Here is a 17,327-nt window from a genome sequence, read left to right as displayed (position 1 = left end):
TTTTATTTAGGAAAAAAATAAAACCAATAAGCTTGTATAAAAGATCAAAAGTTTGTTTCCTCAAAAAAAAAAAAAAAAAAAAAAAAAAATCAAAATTTGTACTTAATAAAGTTTCAATTAGCTTTATTTTATTTTACTATATATATCTTTTTCAAAAATTGTCAATTAAAACTCTCGACCTATTAAGACATATAACTTCGATCTTGATTAAAGAGTCGTATACTCATACCAATAATTAATTACAAGATAACAATCCAGAGCAATTCACAGTGTACTCATCTTCATCCAAACATGCAATAGTGCAGTACATACCCTCAAAGCAAAGTTTCTTAGCTCGATCATTTTCTTATGGACCACTAGTAGGAAACTTATCAAGGTAGTGTGCAAGTCACAAATTAAACTCACAACATTCACAAAGTCTCAAGAGATCACAAGACTGGTGCATTGTTACGATTACTTGGTAATAAATGAAGTACATTGTATATGCTATCCCAGGTTTGATAACGAAATGACCATTAACAAAGACAACATCTAATCAATTCACTAGGGTACCACAAGGTTGGTGCACTACCTTCAGAGCAATAATCAACCTCCCACAAATAGAATAGACCTAAAGCATCAACTTAGTAAAAACTTATCAAGTTACTCTTTCAGTTTGGTCTAGAAACGTTTTCAAATTAAACTCTTCTTCTACCAACAACTGATAGTAAGTGGTAACTGAACTCGAGTTATTCAACAAACTGATAAAAAAACTTGAGGTGACATATTTATCAGAAATGGAAACAGAATAAGGCACAGATCGATAAATCCATCTAGCATTAGCAAGGCGGCAGACAGCATGGCAGCAGAAATTTTTTCTTGCGATTGGACTATTGTCAAAAGGTTTATCAATCCAGCAATAACATCTTAAGAAAGACATAAAGCATAGAAAAGAAAAGCAGATTAGAGCCATTACCTTATACAAAACATCGTACATTTGGATCATTCTATATATGTTGTTAATACAAGGCAGCACAAACATCTACAGTTGGTAGCCAATAGCCATCATCTAAAGCACCAATGGAGAAGCAACAAAAAAGCAAGCTCTATTGTAGAGTTGTACTATTTCCACAGCCATATACAGGCCACATAACCCCAATGCTGAACTTGGGAAATGCCCTTCATTCGAAAGGCTTTTCCATCACTGTAATTCACACTCATTTCAACTCCCCGAATCCTGTTGAGTTCCCCAACTTCAACTTCCACTTCATTGAAGATGTCCTGTCAAAAGCCAAAACGCCTTCTTCAGGTTCTTTAGATACCATAACTATCCTTAATAAGAGTTGTTTGGAGTCTTTTCGAAATTGCTTGTCCCAAATTCTGGAGGACGCTTCCAAAGACAGGGAGCCCGTTGCATGCTTGATATCAGACCCCTTGTGGGAATTTGCAGGGGTTGTTGCTGATCAACTGAACCTCCCAAGGCTGGCACTAAGAACTGGTGGCCTGCTGGCTTCCATTCTTTACGAATCACTGCCACTTCTGCAGGAAAAAGGCTACTTCCCCCTCCAAGGTACTTCCTTTTTTCTACAAAACATAACAAAACAAAATCTAAATTTTTATCTATCTAAATCTAACTAATTTGTCAGAAAATCTGTAACTAACATAAAGCCATTTAGGAAATGAGAAAAGGCAAGAGTGCCAGTGTAAGTATAGAAATTGTACATTTAGCTCATTATCAGCTCTAGTATCAAAATAAATACTACGTATCAAGGAAAAAGGCGTATAGCATAAGGTTCGGATTAGCAACAAAGTCTAACTAGATGTTAATTCTCACAAAAGTGCTCCCAAGTCCCAACTCCCAAGCATACACTAATAGACATTAGAATTGTTGTATTTTGGTTTCACAAGAATTAGTCTTGGACTCTTTGCTTATCTTCAATTTTTGTGGTGTGATTAATCTATTCAGATACCCGAAAGGAAGAATCAGTGTTGAAGGTTCCACCTCTAAAAGTAAAAGACCTTCCTCCAGAGGTACATCATGATGTACTTCTTGGCATGGTTAAAGAAACCAAGAGAAATTGTCAGGGTATAATCTGCAACACATTCAAGGAACTTGAAGGCTCAATACTAGACAGAGTTCATGGAAATTTTCTTGCTACTCCTATTTTCCTGATAGGTCCACTACACAAGATCTCTCCAACTACTACGAGTACCATAGTCACTCAAGAACAAAGGTCCATAACTTGGTTAAACAAACAAGCACCAAATTCAGTACTCTACGTTAGCTTTGGAACTCTTGCAGCAATAAGCAAGGAGCAATTTGTAGAAGTAGCTTGGGGGCTGGCCAAAAGCCAGCAGCCCTTCCTCTGGGTAACTCGACCGAGGCTGATTAATGGCTCAGAGAAAAATAATGAGTTGTTTCCAGAGGAATTTTTAGAAATAGTGAGCCAAAGGGGCCACATCGTCTCTTGGGTACCACAGCAAGAGGTTTTGGCTCATCCCGCCATTGGAGGATTCTGGACTCACTGTGGATGGAATTCAACCATCGAGAGTATTTGTGAAGGGGTGCCCATGATTTGCCTTCCATTTTTTGGTGATCAGAAGATGAACGCTAGACACGTTAGCGAAGTTCTGAAGGTTGGATTGCAATTAGAGAAAGAACTTGAGAGGCAAGAAATAGAGAGTGTGATTAGAAGATTAATGGTGGAAAAGGAAGGTCAAGAAATGAGAGAAAGGGTAAATGCTTTGAAAGAGAAAGCGCAGTGTTGCCTAATGAAAGGAGAGTCCTCATATGAATCATTGGATCGTCTAATTAGTCACATTTTATCATTTTGTGGTGCTGAAATGGTGAGGAGCTGAAATTATCAAACAATACCATAGATCATGCAGCAAATAAAGAGTCCTTATTTTACCATAAAAATGGACATATGTTCCTACATCGGATTATGTTGTTTTCGACTTTTAATAGCAGCCCTTTGTATTGCATATGCATTTAGCTCCTCTCGTTTCAAACGGTATAATTAAAATTAAAGTCTCTCTTCATCTTGCTAATCATCACTCATAGAGTCATACCCTTCTATTGTTCACTTCTTGAATGTGTCAACCACAAACATACAGGTAGCAAACCAACTACACACTAGACAAGCAACAAATTCACAAGAACCATAACCTATAACAATAATTGATATCCCATAATCTATCTATCTATAACCCTTATAAAAGCCCCAACCACCCTTACTATTCCCAATTTACTGTTCCTTATGAACAGAGAATTGACTTTTCTGCCCTCCCCTGCCCTTAGCACCCTTCCCAGATTGACAGGGCTATTTTGGTCTTTTCGCTTTGATATTCCAGTTGTTCTCAATGAGCTGACGCGTGGCATTCATCCTCTCTGGTTAGCTAAATCAAGTTTTTCCCTTTCGTTTTTCTTTTTCCTTTCCTCCATTGAAGCTTACTCCGAGCTTCAAATGAGGGCTCGAAGAGTACTCTGCGTTTTATCTCTTCTCCATTACAGCAGCTCCTTGAGGTAAGATCTTTTATCATTTTAATAATCATCTAATATCAATTCGAAAATCTAGGGTACATGTTCAATTTGTTTTGGTTGATCTTATGGAGTAATTTTCTCAAATTCGATTACTGAGGTAATTTCATATTCTTTTTGGGTTTTAAGTTCTGTTTATTTTGATGGGTTTTATTCATAATCAGGGATTGTGGTGGGTTTTGTTGATAAAATTGGACTTTTGAGGTGCCGAATGGTGGTTGCTTGATGCCGCTGTTGTTTGGCATTAGATTGTGTTGGTTGCGGTTAGAATGTGACCGTGAAGTGGCGAGGAGTAGCAGTAGTAGTAGTTTATATGGTTGTGTAGCAGGGGAAATGCGGGGGTGTGCGATTGTGTAGTAGGGGAGATGCGCAGTGGCTGTTGTAGTGTCGGTGATGGTGGTTAATGGGCTGCTTGTGGCTGTTGTTGGGCGTAGGTGGAGAATTAATGGTGGTGCGCGATCGGTGAGGTTTGTGGGCTGATGTTGTTGCGGGGTAGATGTTGTGACGTGTGAGAGGGCTGTTTGGGATTTTTGTGAAAGTTTTTGGGGTCTAAAGTTTGTTAATTGTGATGTGTTTTAATCTTTAATATTGCAGATTAATTGGAGTGGAGTTTTGCTAGCTTTTTTTGGGTTTTTGAAATTTAATGGGGTCAAGAATTTGCATGAATACGTCTTGTGGGGCGAATTCTACAGTCTGATGGAAGAAAGGCCAAGGCTGGGAATTGAAATCTGGTGAAATTGCTGATCTGTGTTTCAACTGCAGGTAACCCCATTTTGTTAATCTTAAATTTGTTTTATTCATTAGTTACCGCCGTTTTTTTGCATTGATTTGTAATGTTTTCAAGTAATTCAATTATACCTTGGGATTATTTGCATTATTGGGTTAGTTATGGCTCTTTATTTTTTTAAAAAAATTTAGACGAGCTTAATCCGAAAGGTAGCTCAATGAGCTAAAGAGACGTGAACTTAAGTACTTGTTTTTCAGATTAGCTTTGGTGTGATTAGTGCTGACCTCTGGGAGAACACTATATGCTCCGGAGAATGGGGTTTGGAACTTGTCTAAGCAACAAATTTAGCACCTATTTCACAAATGTAGGACTAAAGTTCAAACTTTTTTTTTTTTTTTGACTCAACTAAAGTTCAAACTTTGCAATTAGATGACAAACCTTATTATTGTTGATTGAGTTAGCCTTGATTTCTTATTGCTGTGTTTCCTTTTAGGTTTCTATCAAGCCTTTCTCAAAAATTTTGTTTTTGCTAAACCAGTTTCCAATACTAATAGTTGCAACCTAATCAAACGGTGCAGGGACTCGGCTGGTTATGATCTAGCTAAAAGGTTCTGCCCCAAGTTTACACATCTATCTCCTGTATGGTACGATCTTAAGAGGTATGCTGTGGTGAACACATTTTGCAATTTGCAAGCTAGCTCTTATACTCAGTAGATGACAATTGCTGTGCTCTTATACTATTTCCTCTTCTAAATACTTTGATTTCCTTGGGTGCAACACAAATTAATTTATATGTTTTTATCTGCATTTTTTTCCTCTTTTGCGTGTGTAAGAGATGAAGAGAAAGGAAAAGAGTGGATTTTTTTTTCTATAGTCTTCTTGTTGACAATGATTTTGTAAGTATTTGAACCTTTTTTTAAAAAAAATTATTTTACATGTGGTCAGTCAAGGGACAAAGTTAGTTCTCGAGGGAAGACACAATGCTGATACAAGATGGATGTCTGAGCTGAGATTGAGAGGAAATGCTCAGGTAACAGGCCAGCTTATTGTACTTGGATGAAAATTTCATATTGCAGAGTCATGCATTCAAATTTCTTTCTGCATGTCACTTCATCTTTTCCGCCCAGCATACTTTTTTGTATCAGGATTAATAATTAAGTGCCTATAGCAACTATAATGAAACTGAAATATACATGTATACTATTTGCCTCTGTCTTTGTGAGTAGATTCTCTTCCCACTTATTTATTCTTTTTGGATTGTCTAAGTTAATAGGATGATCTGTTTTCTTGAATGAACTTTGACTATTGATGTGTAAATTTTACGAAGAGTAGTCCTTGAAGCAGTGCCAATGGACCTGCTCAGAAACAAGAAACAAATGGACAAAGCTATTGACCTGCTTATAACAGAGTGCAAGTAAGCATATTATTCTGAATTTTGTTCTTTTTAGCAAGGGTATAACAATAAAATCAACCACAGTTTGATATATTTGTGATTTTAGCCTTTAGTAAATCTATGTGACAACTGTCTCCGGACATGTTAACAAGGTTATGTAACGTGAGTATGTGACTATAATTTTGTGATGGGGGATTGATTTGTTTGTTGTGTTATTGGGTTAATAGGAACCAGTGTTGTTCTTGAAGCCAACATCATCATACTTGGAAAATGGAGGAACCATTGAAATCCCAGCTTCAATGCAGCAAGTTTGGTATGAAGCTGAGCTTGCTGTTGTTATTGGCAAGAAAGCTCGCGATGTTTCTGGATCTGAGGCCTTGGATTGCGTTGGAGGTTTGTCTTTCTTCGTCTTCTTACTCTTTTACTCTCTTTATATATAATAGGCCGCATTTGATTGAAGTTTAATCATTGAGAAATATGGTGAAAATGAACGCAACCTACTATAACATTATCTATTTTAGAATAATTGACACACATTGACTTTTTGCACGATTTATATATTAACTTAACTATAGTTTTTTTATTATTATTTTTTTTAAACAGTGATGATGACTTAAATAGATATTAACACAAATTTTCATTATATTAACACAAATTTTCATTACCAATGTTTAATTATACTTAACGATAATAATTGTTAGCCATTTGACAAAATGAAAATGCAATTTTCATTTCTGGTTTAATAATCAATGTTAATTGATTCATTTGATTGGGATCTAAATCTAATTTTATAAAATGAATTTTGGTAAGTCATGAAATGACTGGGGTCTTTTTGGAGTTTTGGACTGACCACTGTGCTCAGGCCCATCAGGTTAATTGGCAGCCCAAAACCCATTCTTAATCCATAGGAGTATAAATGTGGGAGAATTGACTAAAGAAAATTACTTGCACTGTTTTGGAGCTTCAATTTTTTTTTTTGACACATTTGGAGCTTTAAATTAAATGTACAATAATAAGTAATATAGAATCACTATTAAAAAAAAGTCTGTCACAAAACAAATTAGCAATGAGATTTGATGACAAGCTCAATATTGTATGGTGAATACTTTGAATTTTTTCTAACTTGAAATAATACTCCTAGATCACAATTGATTTAGTTCGTTATTATGAATGTAATTGAAATTTCATACTCCATAATACCGTGACTATCTCTTGTACTACGTATGTTTTCATGTATAATTGTCTTTTGGGGAAGGGGTAAGAGAAACATGTGACATCATACACATATTATTTAAGAGCATACGAGTAATTCGTAGGAAGAGTGAAAGTAGTCCACTTAAAACTTTTTCAACATCCTTTTGAATTAGAATCCTTCTTTAGTATCCTAATGATCTAAAACTACAATTGTTCTTAATTTGGAAAGAAAGCTAATTGCAGTGATCTTGACTTTTCAGGTTATGCTCTTGGACTTGATATGACAGCAAAGGAACTCCAAGCTACTATCAAGGTAATATACTCATTTTTTAACATTAACAAATTATAACATTAACTTGTATTTCTATCAAATATCAGATTGGAAATTAATTATATTAACATAAAAGGTTCCTGTCATGAAATTCTGTAACAAACTTTCAGATGCTTCTCTAACTTTATGTTTCACATTTTCTTCTGGCTACTAGCTAAGGGACTCGACACGCTTATACCCATCAGTGAAATGGTAAGATATGATTTGAATAAATACATTCATGTTTTCAAACTCTCTTATATCGAATTCAATACATTATTAGGACATGATATGACAGGCTTATTTATCTTTGGTTTGTCAATTCCCTGCAGATCCCCAAAACTGCAGTGCCTGATCCTCATGACTTGGAGTTGTGGCTAAAGGTTGGTCTATCAGACCTTATTTGCTGTGTTTTTTTTTAGTTAACTCTGTAACGCGTACTATCCTTGTTTGTGATTGATTGAATAAGATCTAAAGGGCTAGGGAGGAGAGAGAAATATATATATATATATATGTAAAGGTCAGAAGAGAAAGATATAGAGTAATAAAGAAAAAACATGGCCGAGAGAGAGAGAGAGAGATGGGTTGGAGGAAAAACAAAGAAAGTGAGGTTTGAACAAAGAGGAAGATAGAGAGAAGCCGAGAGATATAAAGGGGCAAGGAGGAGAGAGGTAAAGAGAGAGGGAGAATTAGAGGGGGGGGGGGTGATAATTCTAAGGGCGAGAATTGAAGCACTTTGATCAGCAGTAGTTCTAAAGAAAGGAAGGATGTGCATTTTGTAAAGAATTCGAGTGAACAGAAGAAATCCTTAGAAGGAATTAAGATCCTCCTTGCAAAAGACAGATCTTCAGAGAGTGGCTACAATAATACTGGACAAAGTAGGAGCTGGACTGATGGCTGTCGGATATGGATTACATGCACTAAACACTCTCAAATCCTCTCTAAATGCCGAAGGATGCGGAGCAGCAAGTATAACTTCAACTCTAAGCCGGAACTTCCCTCCATTTGACTTTATTCTGATGGCCTGTCAGGTAATACACTTCTATATATATATACAATATACTGTCTTGTGACTGCAGATTACACAATGGTTTAGCTATGAAGCAACGAAAGAGATTCAAAGATTGGAATCAGGAACAAGTGTATTGTTGCTCTAACAGCACACGCTATGTTGTACGACAGACAAATATACAGGGTTGTTGTCTAAGTTCTCAAGATCAAGTGCTTGTGTGCTTGAAAATGTGTATAGGTGGATCCAAGTGTGTGTAAGAGTTAAAAGGTTAACTTTTGTTTGTGGTGATGATATAACCAGGCTTTGGGGTATAAAAAAAATAGAGAAAAAGGTAATACCTTACTAACCTTGATGTTCTTATAATTATTAATTGGTTCACAAGTTCTAGACTCCAGAGCTTTTTCTTACTTCAACTGATAGTCTTTTTTGTAAAAAAATATGTTTATGTGCGTGGTTGCTTCTTTTCGAAACTTGTTTTCATTTTGGAATTTTGAACAACAATATCTTACTTCCTTATGGAAATGAATAAGGACAATTTATTCTGGATATCTAGCTGTAGCAAAAGCTAACAACATATCTTCATCATTTTTATTTTTTATTTTTTATATTTTTTTTATTTTTTGGAAGACTCATATCTTAATTGTTCAGTGACAACTTAGTGGTTGTTGAAGTATGTCTTAAGCCATTCTTAAGGTGAATAGTTGGAGTTTCCTAATTTATATTGTAGCTACATAAAGACTAATTGCCTCTTTGCAATATTTCAGGTTTTTCTACTCACATTATTCTGCTGATTTAATTGAGCAACCACGAGGTGTTTATGGCAGAAAGTTGGTTATTTATTTGGAGATTGATGGGGTCTGGTCATATTGTATTGAGTAGAAGAAATTTTGTAGATTTCAATTTGAAAAATTGAGGAAAAATTGTAAATAACATGTGCCATTAGTAATGTAAACAACTTTTATAATTTTTCGATTTTTCCTTAGCTAATCAATTCAATAAATTCTTATTTTTTATTAAAAAAAATATTATGTAAGTTGTTAAAAATTAACCTTTTTTTCTCATTCGTTGAACATATAAATAAAATTCTTAATATATGAGGAAATTTTGAAGAAAAAAATACAAATCAATCAATTTTAAGTTTTAACTAATTACTCATGTTAAAATTAATGAAAATCCTTAAAGATCATCATTCTTTACTTAGCATTGTCATCAACTTAATGATTAGCTTGTAATAAGTATTCAAAGCATTTTTTATTTTGAAGATATCTTGCAATATGAAATAATACAGCTTTGTGTAGAATATGAAATAGTTTGTATAATTTCAAATCATGTCAATCTAAAAGAAGATTCAAGGTAAGAGGGAGAAGGAGATGGACAAATTTGAAATAAGTGATAAAAGGAGAGATAAGGAGGAGAGTAAGTGGGAACTGACTTTATAATATTAACAAATCTAAAAACTAGGAGAAAGATTATCAAAAAGAACAAAAAAAAAAAAGTTATGACCATTTTAAAATTAAATTTGAAGACAAGATATTGATCATTTTTGTAAAGAACGTTAATAATGTATGGTTTATTTTATGGAAAACAAAGCAAAAGGAAAACCAGCAATGAAATTTGTTAAGAAATATGCAAAATCGTAAAAGACAAGTATGAAAAGTACTTAATGAGGGAAGGGAAAAATCAAATTCAAAAATAGTTTTTGAAATTTGTAAAACCTTTAGAAAATGGGGGAGAAGGTAAAGGAGAAGGAAAGCAATTAAACAAGTGAAAATGAGGCAAGGTAGGGTCAAAAGACAACAACACTAATAAGAATCTATAATAAAATCATGCTAGATTTGCACATTAATGCTTTTATGAGAGAGAGATAGAGGAGAGGGAGTACGTACAACCTGTAAAATTGAGTTAGATAAATTTCTTATAAACATGAATCCAAATGAATAAGGTACATATGCAAGTAGGACTTAACTATAAACTATGCAATTTGTTAAAACAAATAAAAAGAGAAGAGACCACTTAAAAAGAGATTGTTGAATAAAAGATATTACTAAAAAAGATAACCAGGGTACAAGTAAATAAATATGATAAATAGAAGATTTTTACCTCACTGGTTATAGCTCTAAGACCTATTTTGTAAAATAACACAATAGCTAGAAATCTATGTTATAATTATTGAAAAACCTTTTAGATAATTGTTTAACAACTGAAACTTATAATTATGATAAACGGAAAAGAATACATCAACTTCTGAGGTAAGAATTTTTCTTTTTCGTCAAATACCAATTGTAGGGTTCATCATTAATTTTATTGTCAATTTAGGGTTCTTCTTAAGCTTGATTATTTCTGATTTTATTTTTTGGGGGATTTTGTAGGAAACCCATATGTTCAAGATTGAATTAAAAAAATTCTTGATTGAGTTGTCATTGTATCTGCCAACGTGAGTTCATTCGAATCTAATTTAATGTTATATTATGTGCTTTTGTCATGTAAATATGCGCTCTTAAAGTGTTCGATGAATTGCTTGAATGAACATAGATTGTGGGTATTTTCTCATTTAATCTAGGGGTTTTAGGTTTTCATATGACCCTTAATTTTTTATTCTTTTTTTAAAATGTTTTTTTGTTCAAAAAGTATGCTCGGTAAGGTACTAAACTTATGCTTTCATGTCTCCAGAAACAAAAGACTGGTGGGAAGACAAAAAGTTCTTTAAGAATCTGTCACTGAACACTGGCAGATATATTTGTTGCAAAGTTTTGAAATAAGCTTCGAGGAGCGGCTACGTATGTTGGATTCCATTGATCTTAAAGTTAGGCTATCAAAAGCCACTAAATTGGTTGGCATGCATTTGCAGCCTTGCAGGTATGTCCTATGGTGGTCTATGTAATCAAGTCATATTTTTTTTTTAATATTCATGTGCTTATCACCTTATTCTTTGAATGATATTGTCCGATCAAAATTGGATTGAAGTAGGCATCTCATATACAAGATTGGGACTAAGTTTCATGAGAATGTTGTGTGGCTATATAAATTACCACCCTGTGTATGAAGCTTGGCATGTTTGTAACACTTTGCAGCAACCAGCCTAAATTTATCGGTTGGAAAGAAAATCTGCTCAACTTAAAGTGATGTTATTAGTTGGTTATATCTGATGCATGATTTTGAGTTAGTTTGAGTGAAGATGGCGACACTATTCATAATATGACTATCATATGTATTCATTTTTTAGGGAGGAATTGGAAAAACAGAGAGGGCTCATGAAAGATATAGGAAGCTGCAAGAACAAGGGAAAACTAAGCAAGTAGAGATAGACTTAAGTAAGTTTTAGGATTATATTCTCACATTTGATGTCAAATACTTATATTGTCTGTGTGTTTTGTACTGTCTGCACTTCTTATAGAAGCGGGATCCTGATGATTTTGAAATCTCATGATGGTTTGATGACATCCTTTACCCTTTTGACTGTCCCAGCTTAATTATTGAATTACCTATTTTTGCTGAATAATAAGGATATAAGATTATCATAAATAAGTTGGGTTAATAGTAATATGTTTGTGCAGGAATTCAAGACAGCTCAAAAAGAAAAGCTTTTTTCAGCTATTCTAAGTCAAGTTCAAGAAAAGGCATGGTACGTCGTTTGCTTGATGATTGTTTCATAGTTTGTGCTTTGAGTTTTGAGTTGTGATATGTGAAGATGTCTTTGTTAATCACCTTATATTGTTTTCACAATCTACTCTTCCAATATTCTGTATCATATTAATGAAGTTTGTAAAGAGTGTACGAGTGATTTATTGATATTTTAAAGTGAGAAGAATTTTATGTGATTTTTGGAGCCTAATTGAATTAAGCACAAATTTGAGCTTACTGAAGTACAAGTAAAATTAAACTCAGTTTAGTCATGTCGATATACAGATGATGAATTCATGTCATGTGTAGGGGGGCAGCATCACACATTTGCTATCCAAGTTACATCACTGATTTTTAATCTGTCCACAGCTACTACTTCTCAAGAAAGTCATTTTTATGGATATCAAGATGTAAAATTAGGGTAATTTAACGGGGGGAGGCAAAAGCAGCTTGTACTTCAGAAATTAAAGGACCCTAATTTTACAGCAGCTTGTACTTCAGAAATTATATAGAGTTTTGTCTGGGTGTTTAAATTAATATAGTCTTAAGACTCTTGGTGCAGCTAACTATACTAGAAATTTTTTCAAAAAAAAAAAAACACACCCTATACTAGAATAAGTTGATCCATTCCATGTATTTTTGCTTCTTGTATCCTTCCATTAAACCTTTATCTGGTTAAATTATGCTATCAAAAATAGTGACCTGCCAGCTCTTCATGTATAGACAAAAATTATGCTATCAAAAAGTTTTTGAATTGTTTTTTTTTTTTTGTTCTTTGCTGTGCTTATAGTTCCAAATTCTTGCAGATTTATGTGTTTGTCTTAAGTTTGTGACCTGCCAGCTCTTCTTGGGTGTGTTCATTGATTACGCTGATGGTGGGGTTGAATGTTCAAGAAAATGAAAATATTGCAGATATTATGTGTTTATTTTACGGCTGAATTGCAATGGAATGGTTGGATAGTCAAAGTTGTAAGAGTTAGCACCAACATGATTCCAAGTTCTTACATTCATTTATGTGTATGTTATGCCTATTTTTTCTGTTATGGATAGTATTTTTGTAGGGTTCTTGAAAAATGGTATAACCTCAAATTTGTGTGTTGATATAGGCTTTTATTCTGTTTTTCTTTTTTTTGGGCTCAAAATCATGAATCTAATGTTTAAGAGCTGAATAACATAATACAGAGTACATAGTTATTGAAATATTTGTCATATATTCTAAAGTTATGAGAGTTTTTAGCAAGTAAATTTGTTACTTAATAGATGTTTCAAGCAAGAACTTTAAATGATTTTTGGAGCCTAATTTGACAATTCTAATAATGGAGTTGAGTGTGGTTGCTTCGTCGAGTGCTCTTCCCAGTTTACCTGGCTGTTAGCCTACCAAACACTTGCAATAATTCAAGTATCAGTTATTCAACAATATATTGAGAGAGGGATAGGGAAAAAGTAATGTAAAATGTGTATTCATGTAAAAAGTTACAATAAAAGATAAAAGAATACACAATATATTTAGAGGGGGAGGGGGGGAAAAGTACAACCTAAAATTTATAAATTCATTATTGTTAACAAGTATGACTTCCGTCACATTTTGCTAATCGAAACATGTTAAAAACTTTATGTGATCAATCATTTTTAAATTTCAACTAACTACTCATGTTATAATTAACGAATATCCTAAGATAATTATTTACTTAGCATCGTCATCAACTGATTTATTAGCTTGCAATAAGTATCAAAAGCATTTTTTGAAGATATCTTGCAGTATGAAATAGTACAGTTAGAATATTATGTCAATCTAAAAGAGGATTCAAGGGGTTTCAAAAAAAAAAAAAAAAAGGATTCAAGGCAAGAGGGAGAAGGAGATGGATTTATTTGAAATAAGTGCTAAAAGCAGAGATTGGGAGAAGAGTAAAGCATATTCACATTTACTGAATTTAGCTGAACTGAGCTGAACTGAAGTGATTGATTTATTTGAAATAAGTGCTAAAAGGAGAGATTAGAAGGAGATGGATTTATTTGAAATAAACTTATTGATTATCTCATAGTGAACATGAATTATATAAAAGCACTATTAACAAAGATATTGTGCTAGATTGAGAAGGGGTCGGGGGGGGGGGGGTCTAGGAGAAAAGAATGAAGTAATTGATCCCTCTGTCTCTCTCAGCTTCTCTCTATCTCCATCTTTCTTCCGACCTCCCTCTCTTAATCTCAATAAGTATTTGTATTATATACAATATACTTAAATTAGGAGTCTAACCACACTTGCCTATGTTCATTTTAATTTGAGTAAGGGTTGGTATTAACACATTAAACTGATGCAAGCAACTTCCCTTTTACTAATCCTCCAATCGCCTTGATCGCACCACCCTGTTTGTCAATCCTTCCATCACTTTGATCACACCACCCAGTTTTTCAATCCTCCATTCAAACCTCCAATTGCCTTGATCACACCACCCATTTTGCCAATCACCTTGATCGCTCCACCCAGTTTTCCCATCCTCCAATCACCTTGATTGGACCACCCAATTTTCCAATCCTCCAATCGCCCTAATCGCACCACCCAGTTTGTTAATCCTCTAATCTCCTTTATCGCATCATCCAGTTTGCCAATTCCCCAATCACAACACCTAATTTACCAATCCTTTAATCACACACTCACTGGCTCACATTGATGTAATTTGTACTTTTCAATGATATTAATCAACATACCCATATATTACATTAATTCCTTAGCAGCACAATCTATTATATCATATTTCAACTTTGATCAACGCCAACATCTATACCTAAATTGTTACAAATAAAACGTTATAAATAATCTACACATATATCATCGCATAATTGCACATTAATCACCAAGGATAGATCACCAAATTGGGGGACCGCGCGACTCCAGTTTTAGTTCAAGCATTAGTTATGCGCAATTTAGGTGATGAGGATCAAGCCTGATGATTACAGAAAGAAAGGAATACTCGAGGATGTTCACCAAAAAAAAAGACTGTATTCAAGAAAATATTAGGGAATAGTTGTAATGATTTGATTAGTTGATGATAAAGCCATTACAATGCTAAAACTATATTAATAACTCATTTCGTACAATCTTTATGTTATAACAAAATGCTAAATATCTCGCCAATCATTCTCCTTAATAACATGCTCATATGCCTTCAGCATGCCATCCGATGTTGCCCACTCTAGCCTCTATGTTTGCATCATTATGTACTATAACTAAAGTGATCATTAGCAAAATTAAAATACATTAACACATAAAATATGACTAATTACACACAAATTACGAGACGAAATCACATTGGGGGATCGCGCGCGTAGGCCAACAACTAGTTACCATAAAGATACACCATGTTTGAGGAAATTTCGCATAGTTACTGCATAATACAGATTGAAAATATCACAAAATTGCTTGATGAAATACTGAAATCAAGCAACAATCAACTGACAAATTTGTGCCATAAAAGTTTACTGCGGAGTATCAATCTTGCTACATGCATTTATGTACATATTCCGTAATACTATCAAATATTTTTAAGTCAAGAATACAAACAAAATTCTCTTAAAAATAGCTGTCGTACCTATATTCTTTAAATAAAGGAATTTCAATAATACTTTGTTTCTCAACCATTGCAGCCAAACTAAAAAAGAACTGAAGAAGAATCCAAAATACAAGCAGAGGTAGTAAAATTGAAAATTTTAATCCTAAATTAAAAAAAAAAAAATTATCAACAAATCAATGTAAACATTCACAATTATATAAAAATTGACGGAATTCAAAGAAAAATGATTGGAAATCGATCTAACCTAAGCAGGTATGCTAACTGATTAATTTTCCTTCATCTTCGCAGTCATCTCAAATGGGAGATTCCGGCGTCGAGTACGGTGTTTGAGAGGGCGGCGGTGATGGAGGAGAAAGATTATCACCGGATAAACATGGGGTCGATCATCGGCGAGATGGGAATGGTTTTTACTGCAGTGCCGCCGACTTACCAACTGGGCCCCAACCAAATGTTCCCTTTCAATCATCAATACTTCAATCACCAATACTACCATACTAAACTAATCGCCGTGACGTGTTGCGTTCTCATTAAAAATTTTCTCACCCGAAATTTGTTATTATTTTTTTTTTTCTTACTTATTTTCTAAAAAAAAAGGTTACATATTTTTGAATTTAAATATGAAGATTGGATATTGTTTAAGATTGGTATTATCTCTTAAATAATTAATAAAAATAAAACACTTTTGATAATTTTTTTTTTTAAAAAAAGGTTTGTTTACGTAAATTATTAATAGATAAAAAGTTTTTTATTACGTTTTTTTTTTACATATTTTTTTTATTTTTTTTGTTATCTTCTAAAAAAAAGTTTGTTATAGTATGATTGGATATCGCTTTAAATTGGTAGTTATCTCTTAAATTATTAAGAAAATAAAACACTTATAATTAAAAAATAAAAGGTTTGTTACTAAGAACTTTTGATAAGTATACGTGTCGCATTAAAAAAAAAAAGCCTTCACCAAAATTTTTAATTTTTTTTCCTTAAAAAATAACATGATGAAAAGTTACAGTAATATAAAAATATATATATTAAAAAAAAAATTAAGGTAAATATTAAATGAATTCAAAATTTTTTTTTTTTAAAAAAAAAAGTTATATAACTCATTCCATTTAAACTAAGAAAATTTGTCAAAAATAAGCAAACCTTTGCTCAGTTTTCCCAAGATAAGCAAACCTTTTTATTAACCCAGAGTAAGTTGACCTTTATGGGGTATTTTCTTTAAATAAGTCAAATGACCTACAACCTACCAAATAGGTCACTTTTTTGCCTAATTCTAATTAATTTTTTTCTTATTTTATAATTGATAATTAATTAAATTGTATTTAAAAAAAAAAAAAAACCCACCACATATCAGCACTCCACCCCCATCCCCGTCAGCCACCAAACAAACCACCTCCCCCTCCGGCCTCCTCGGGTCCCTGACCCCTTTGTTCCCCTCCTTGAGTGCCAGCGACCCATCCTAACCCACGTAGAAAGCCCGAAACCCACCTGAACCACCCCACCTCGAAACTCCATTTTACATACAGAACCCCTTTCAAAAACCACCACATACCTCGATTACCCACCCTAACCACCAGAATATTACCATATCGACCTTGAAACCCAAGCAAACCCACCTCGAAACCCAACATCCACCTCGTTGTTGTTGTTATGCAGATTTGCGACTTCGATTGTGGGGATATGATGCGATTTTTGGTGGTGGGGAAGGCAAGGGATAGTGGATTCGATGGGGATTTTGAGGGTGGAGGTCGGAGGGATGGTGGTATCGGTGGTGGGGATGGGAGGTGGAGGTATTTCAATGCTCTGGGTGGTATCGACGGTAACTAACAGGGCAAGGGCGGGGAGGGGTGTTGGCTGTAGTAGTGGAGGTATATAAAAAATTAAGGGTTTTTTTTATCTTAAAAAGAGTGTTTTTTTAAAAAAAATTATTTTTTTAACAAAATTTCAAATATTAATTAAAATAATAAATTTTAATTAAATTTTT

At 33.7% G+C, this 17,327-nt stretch overlaps 1 protein-coding gene and 2 long non-coding RNA genes across 4 annotated transcripts; all 3 read left to right on the top strand.

Moving 5' to 3' along the window:
• Positions 1–970: 970 nt before the first annotated feature.
• On the top strand, positions 971–3,024 carry LOC145592714 (UDP-glycosyltransferase 76B1-like). The gene is made up of 2 exons (XM_081649222.1): positions 971–1,549; positions 1,946–3,024. Exons 1-2 carry the CDS (start codon positions 1,060–1,062, stop codon positions 2,836–2,838), a joined length of 1,383 nt encoding a protein of 460 aa, XP_081505348.1. The 5' UTR covers positions 971–1,059; the 3' UTR covers positions 2,839–3,024.
• A 330-nt stretch (positions 3,025–3,354) lies between these two features.
• LOC145592748 (uncharacterized) lies at positions 3,355–5,538 on the top strand. The gene is made up of 4 exons (XR_014102480.1): positions 3,355–3,505; positions 4,115–4,282; positions 4,826–4,906; positions 5,193–5,538. It is a non-coding gene; the product is annotated as an uncharacterized LOC145592748 (long non-coding RNA).
• Positions 5,539–5,577: 39 nt separating this feature from the next.
• On the top strand, positions 5,578–8,479 carry LOC145592713 (uncharacterized). Of its 2 annotated transcripts, XR_014102476.1 has the most exons (6): positions 5,578–5,661; positions 5,868–6,033; positions 7,095–7,147; positions 7,320–7,357; positions 7,477–7,527; positions 7,988–8,479. It is a non-coding gene; the product is annotated as an uncharacterized LOC145592713 (long non-coding RNA). The 2 variants fall into 2 exon arrangements; XR_014102475.1 differs by lacking the exon at positions 7,988–8,479 and having other exon boundaries at positions 7,477–7,838.
• Positions 8,480–17,327: the final 8,848 nt, after the last annotated feature.

Source organism: Chenopodium album, chromosome 18 (assembly GCF_948465745.1).
Source record: "Chenopodium album chromosome 18, dcCheAlbu1.1, whole genome shotgun sequence".
NCBI classification, from domain to species: domain Eukaryota; kingdom Viridiplantae; phylum Streptophyta; class Magnoliopsida; order Caryophyllales; family Amaranthaceae; genus Chenopodium; species Chenopodium album.
This window is presented reverse-complemented; position numbering and strand designations above follow the sequence as displayed.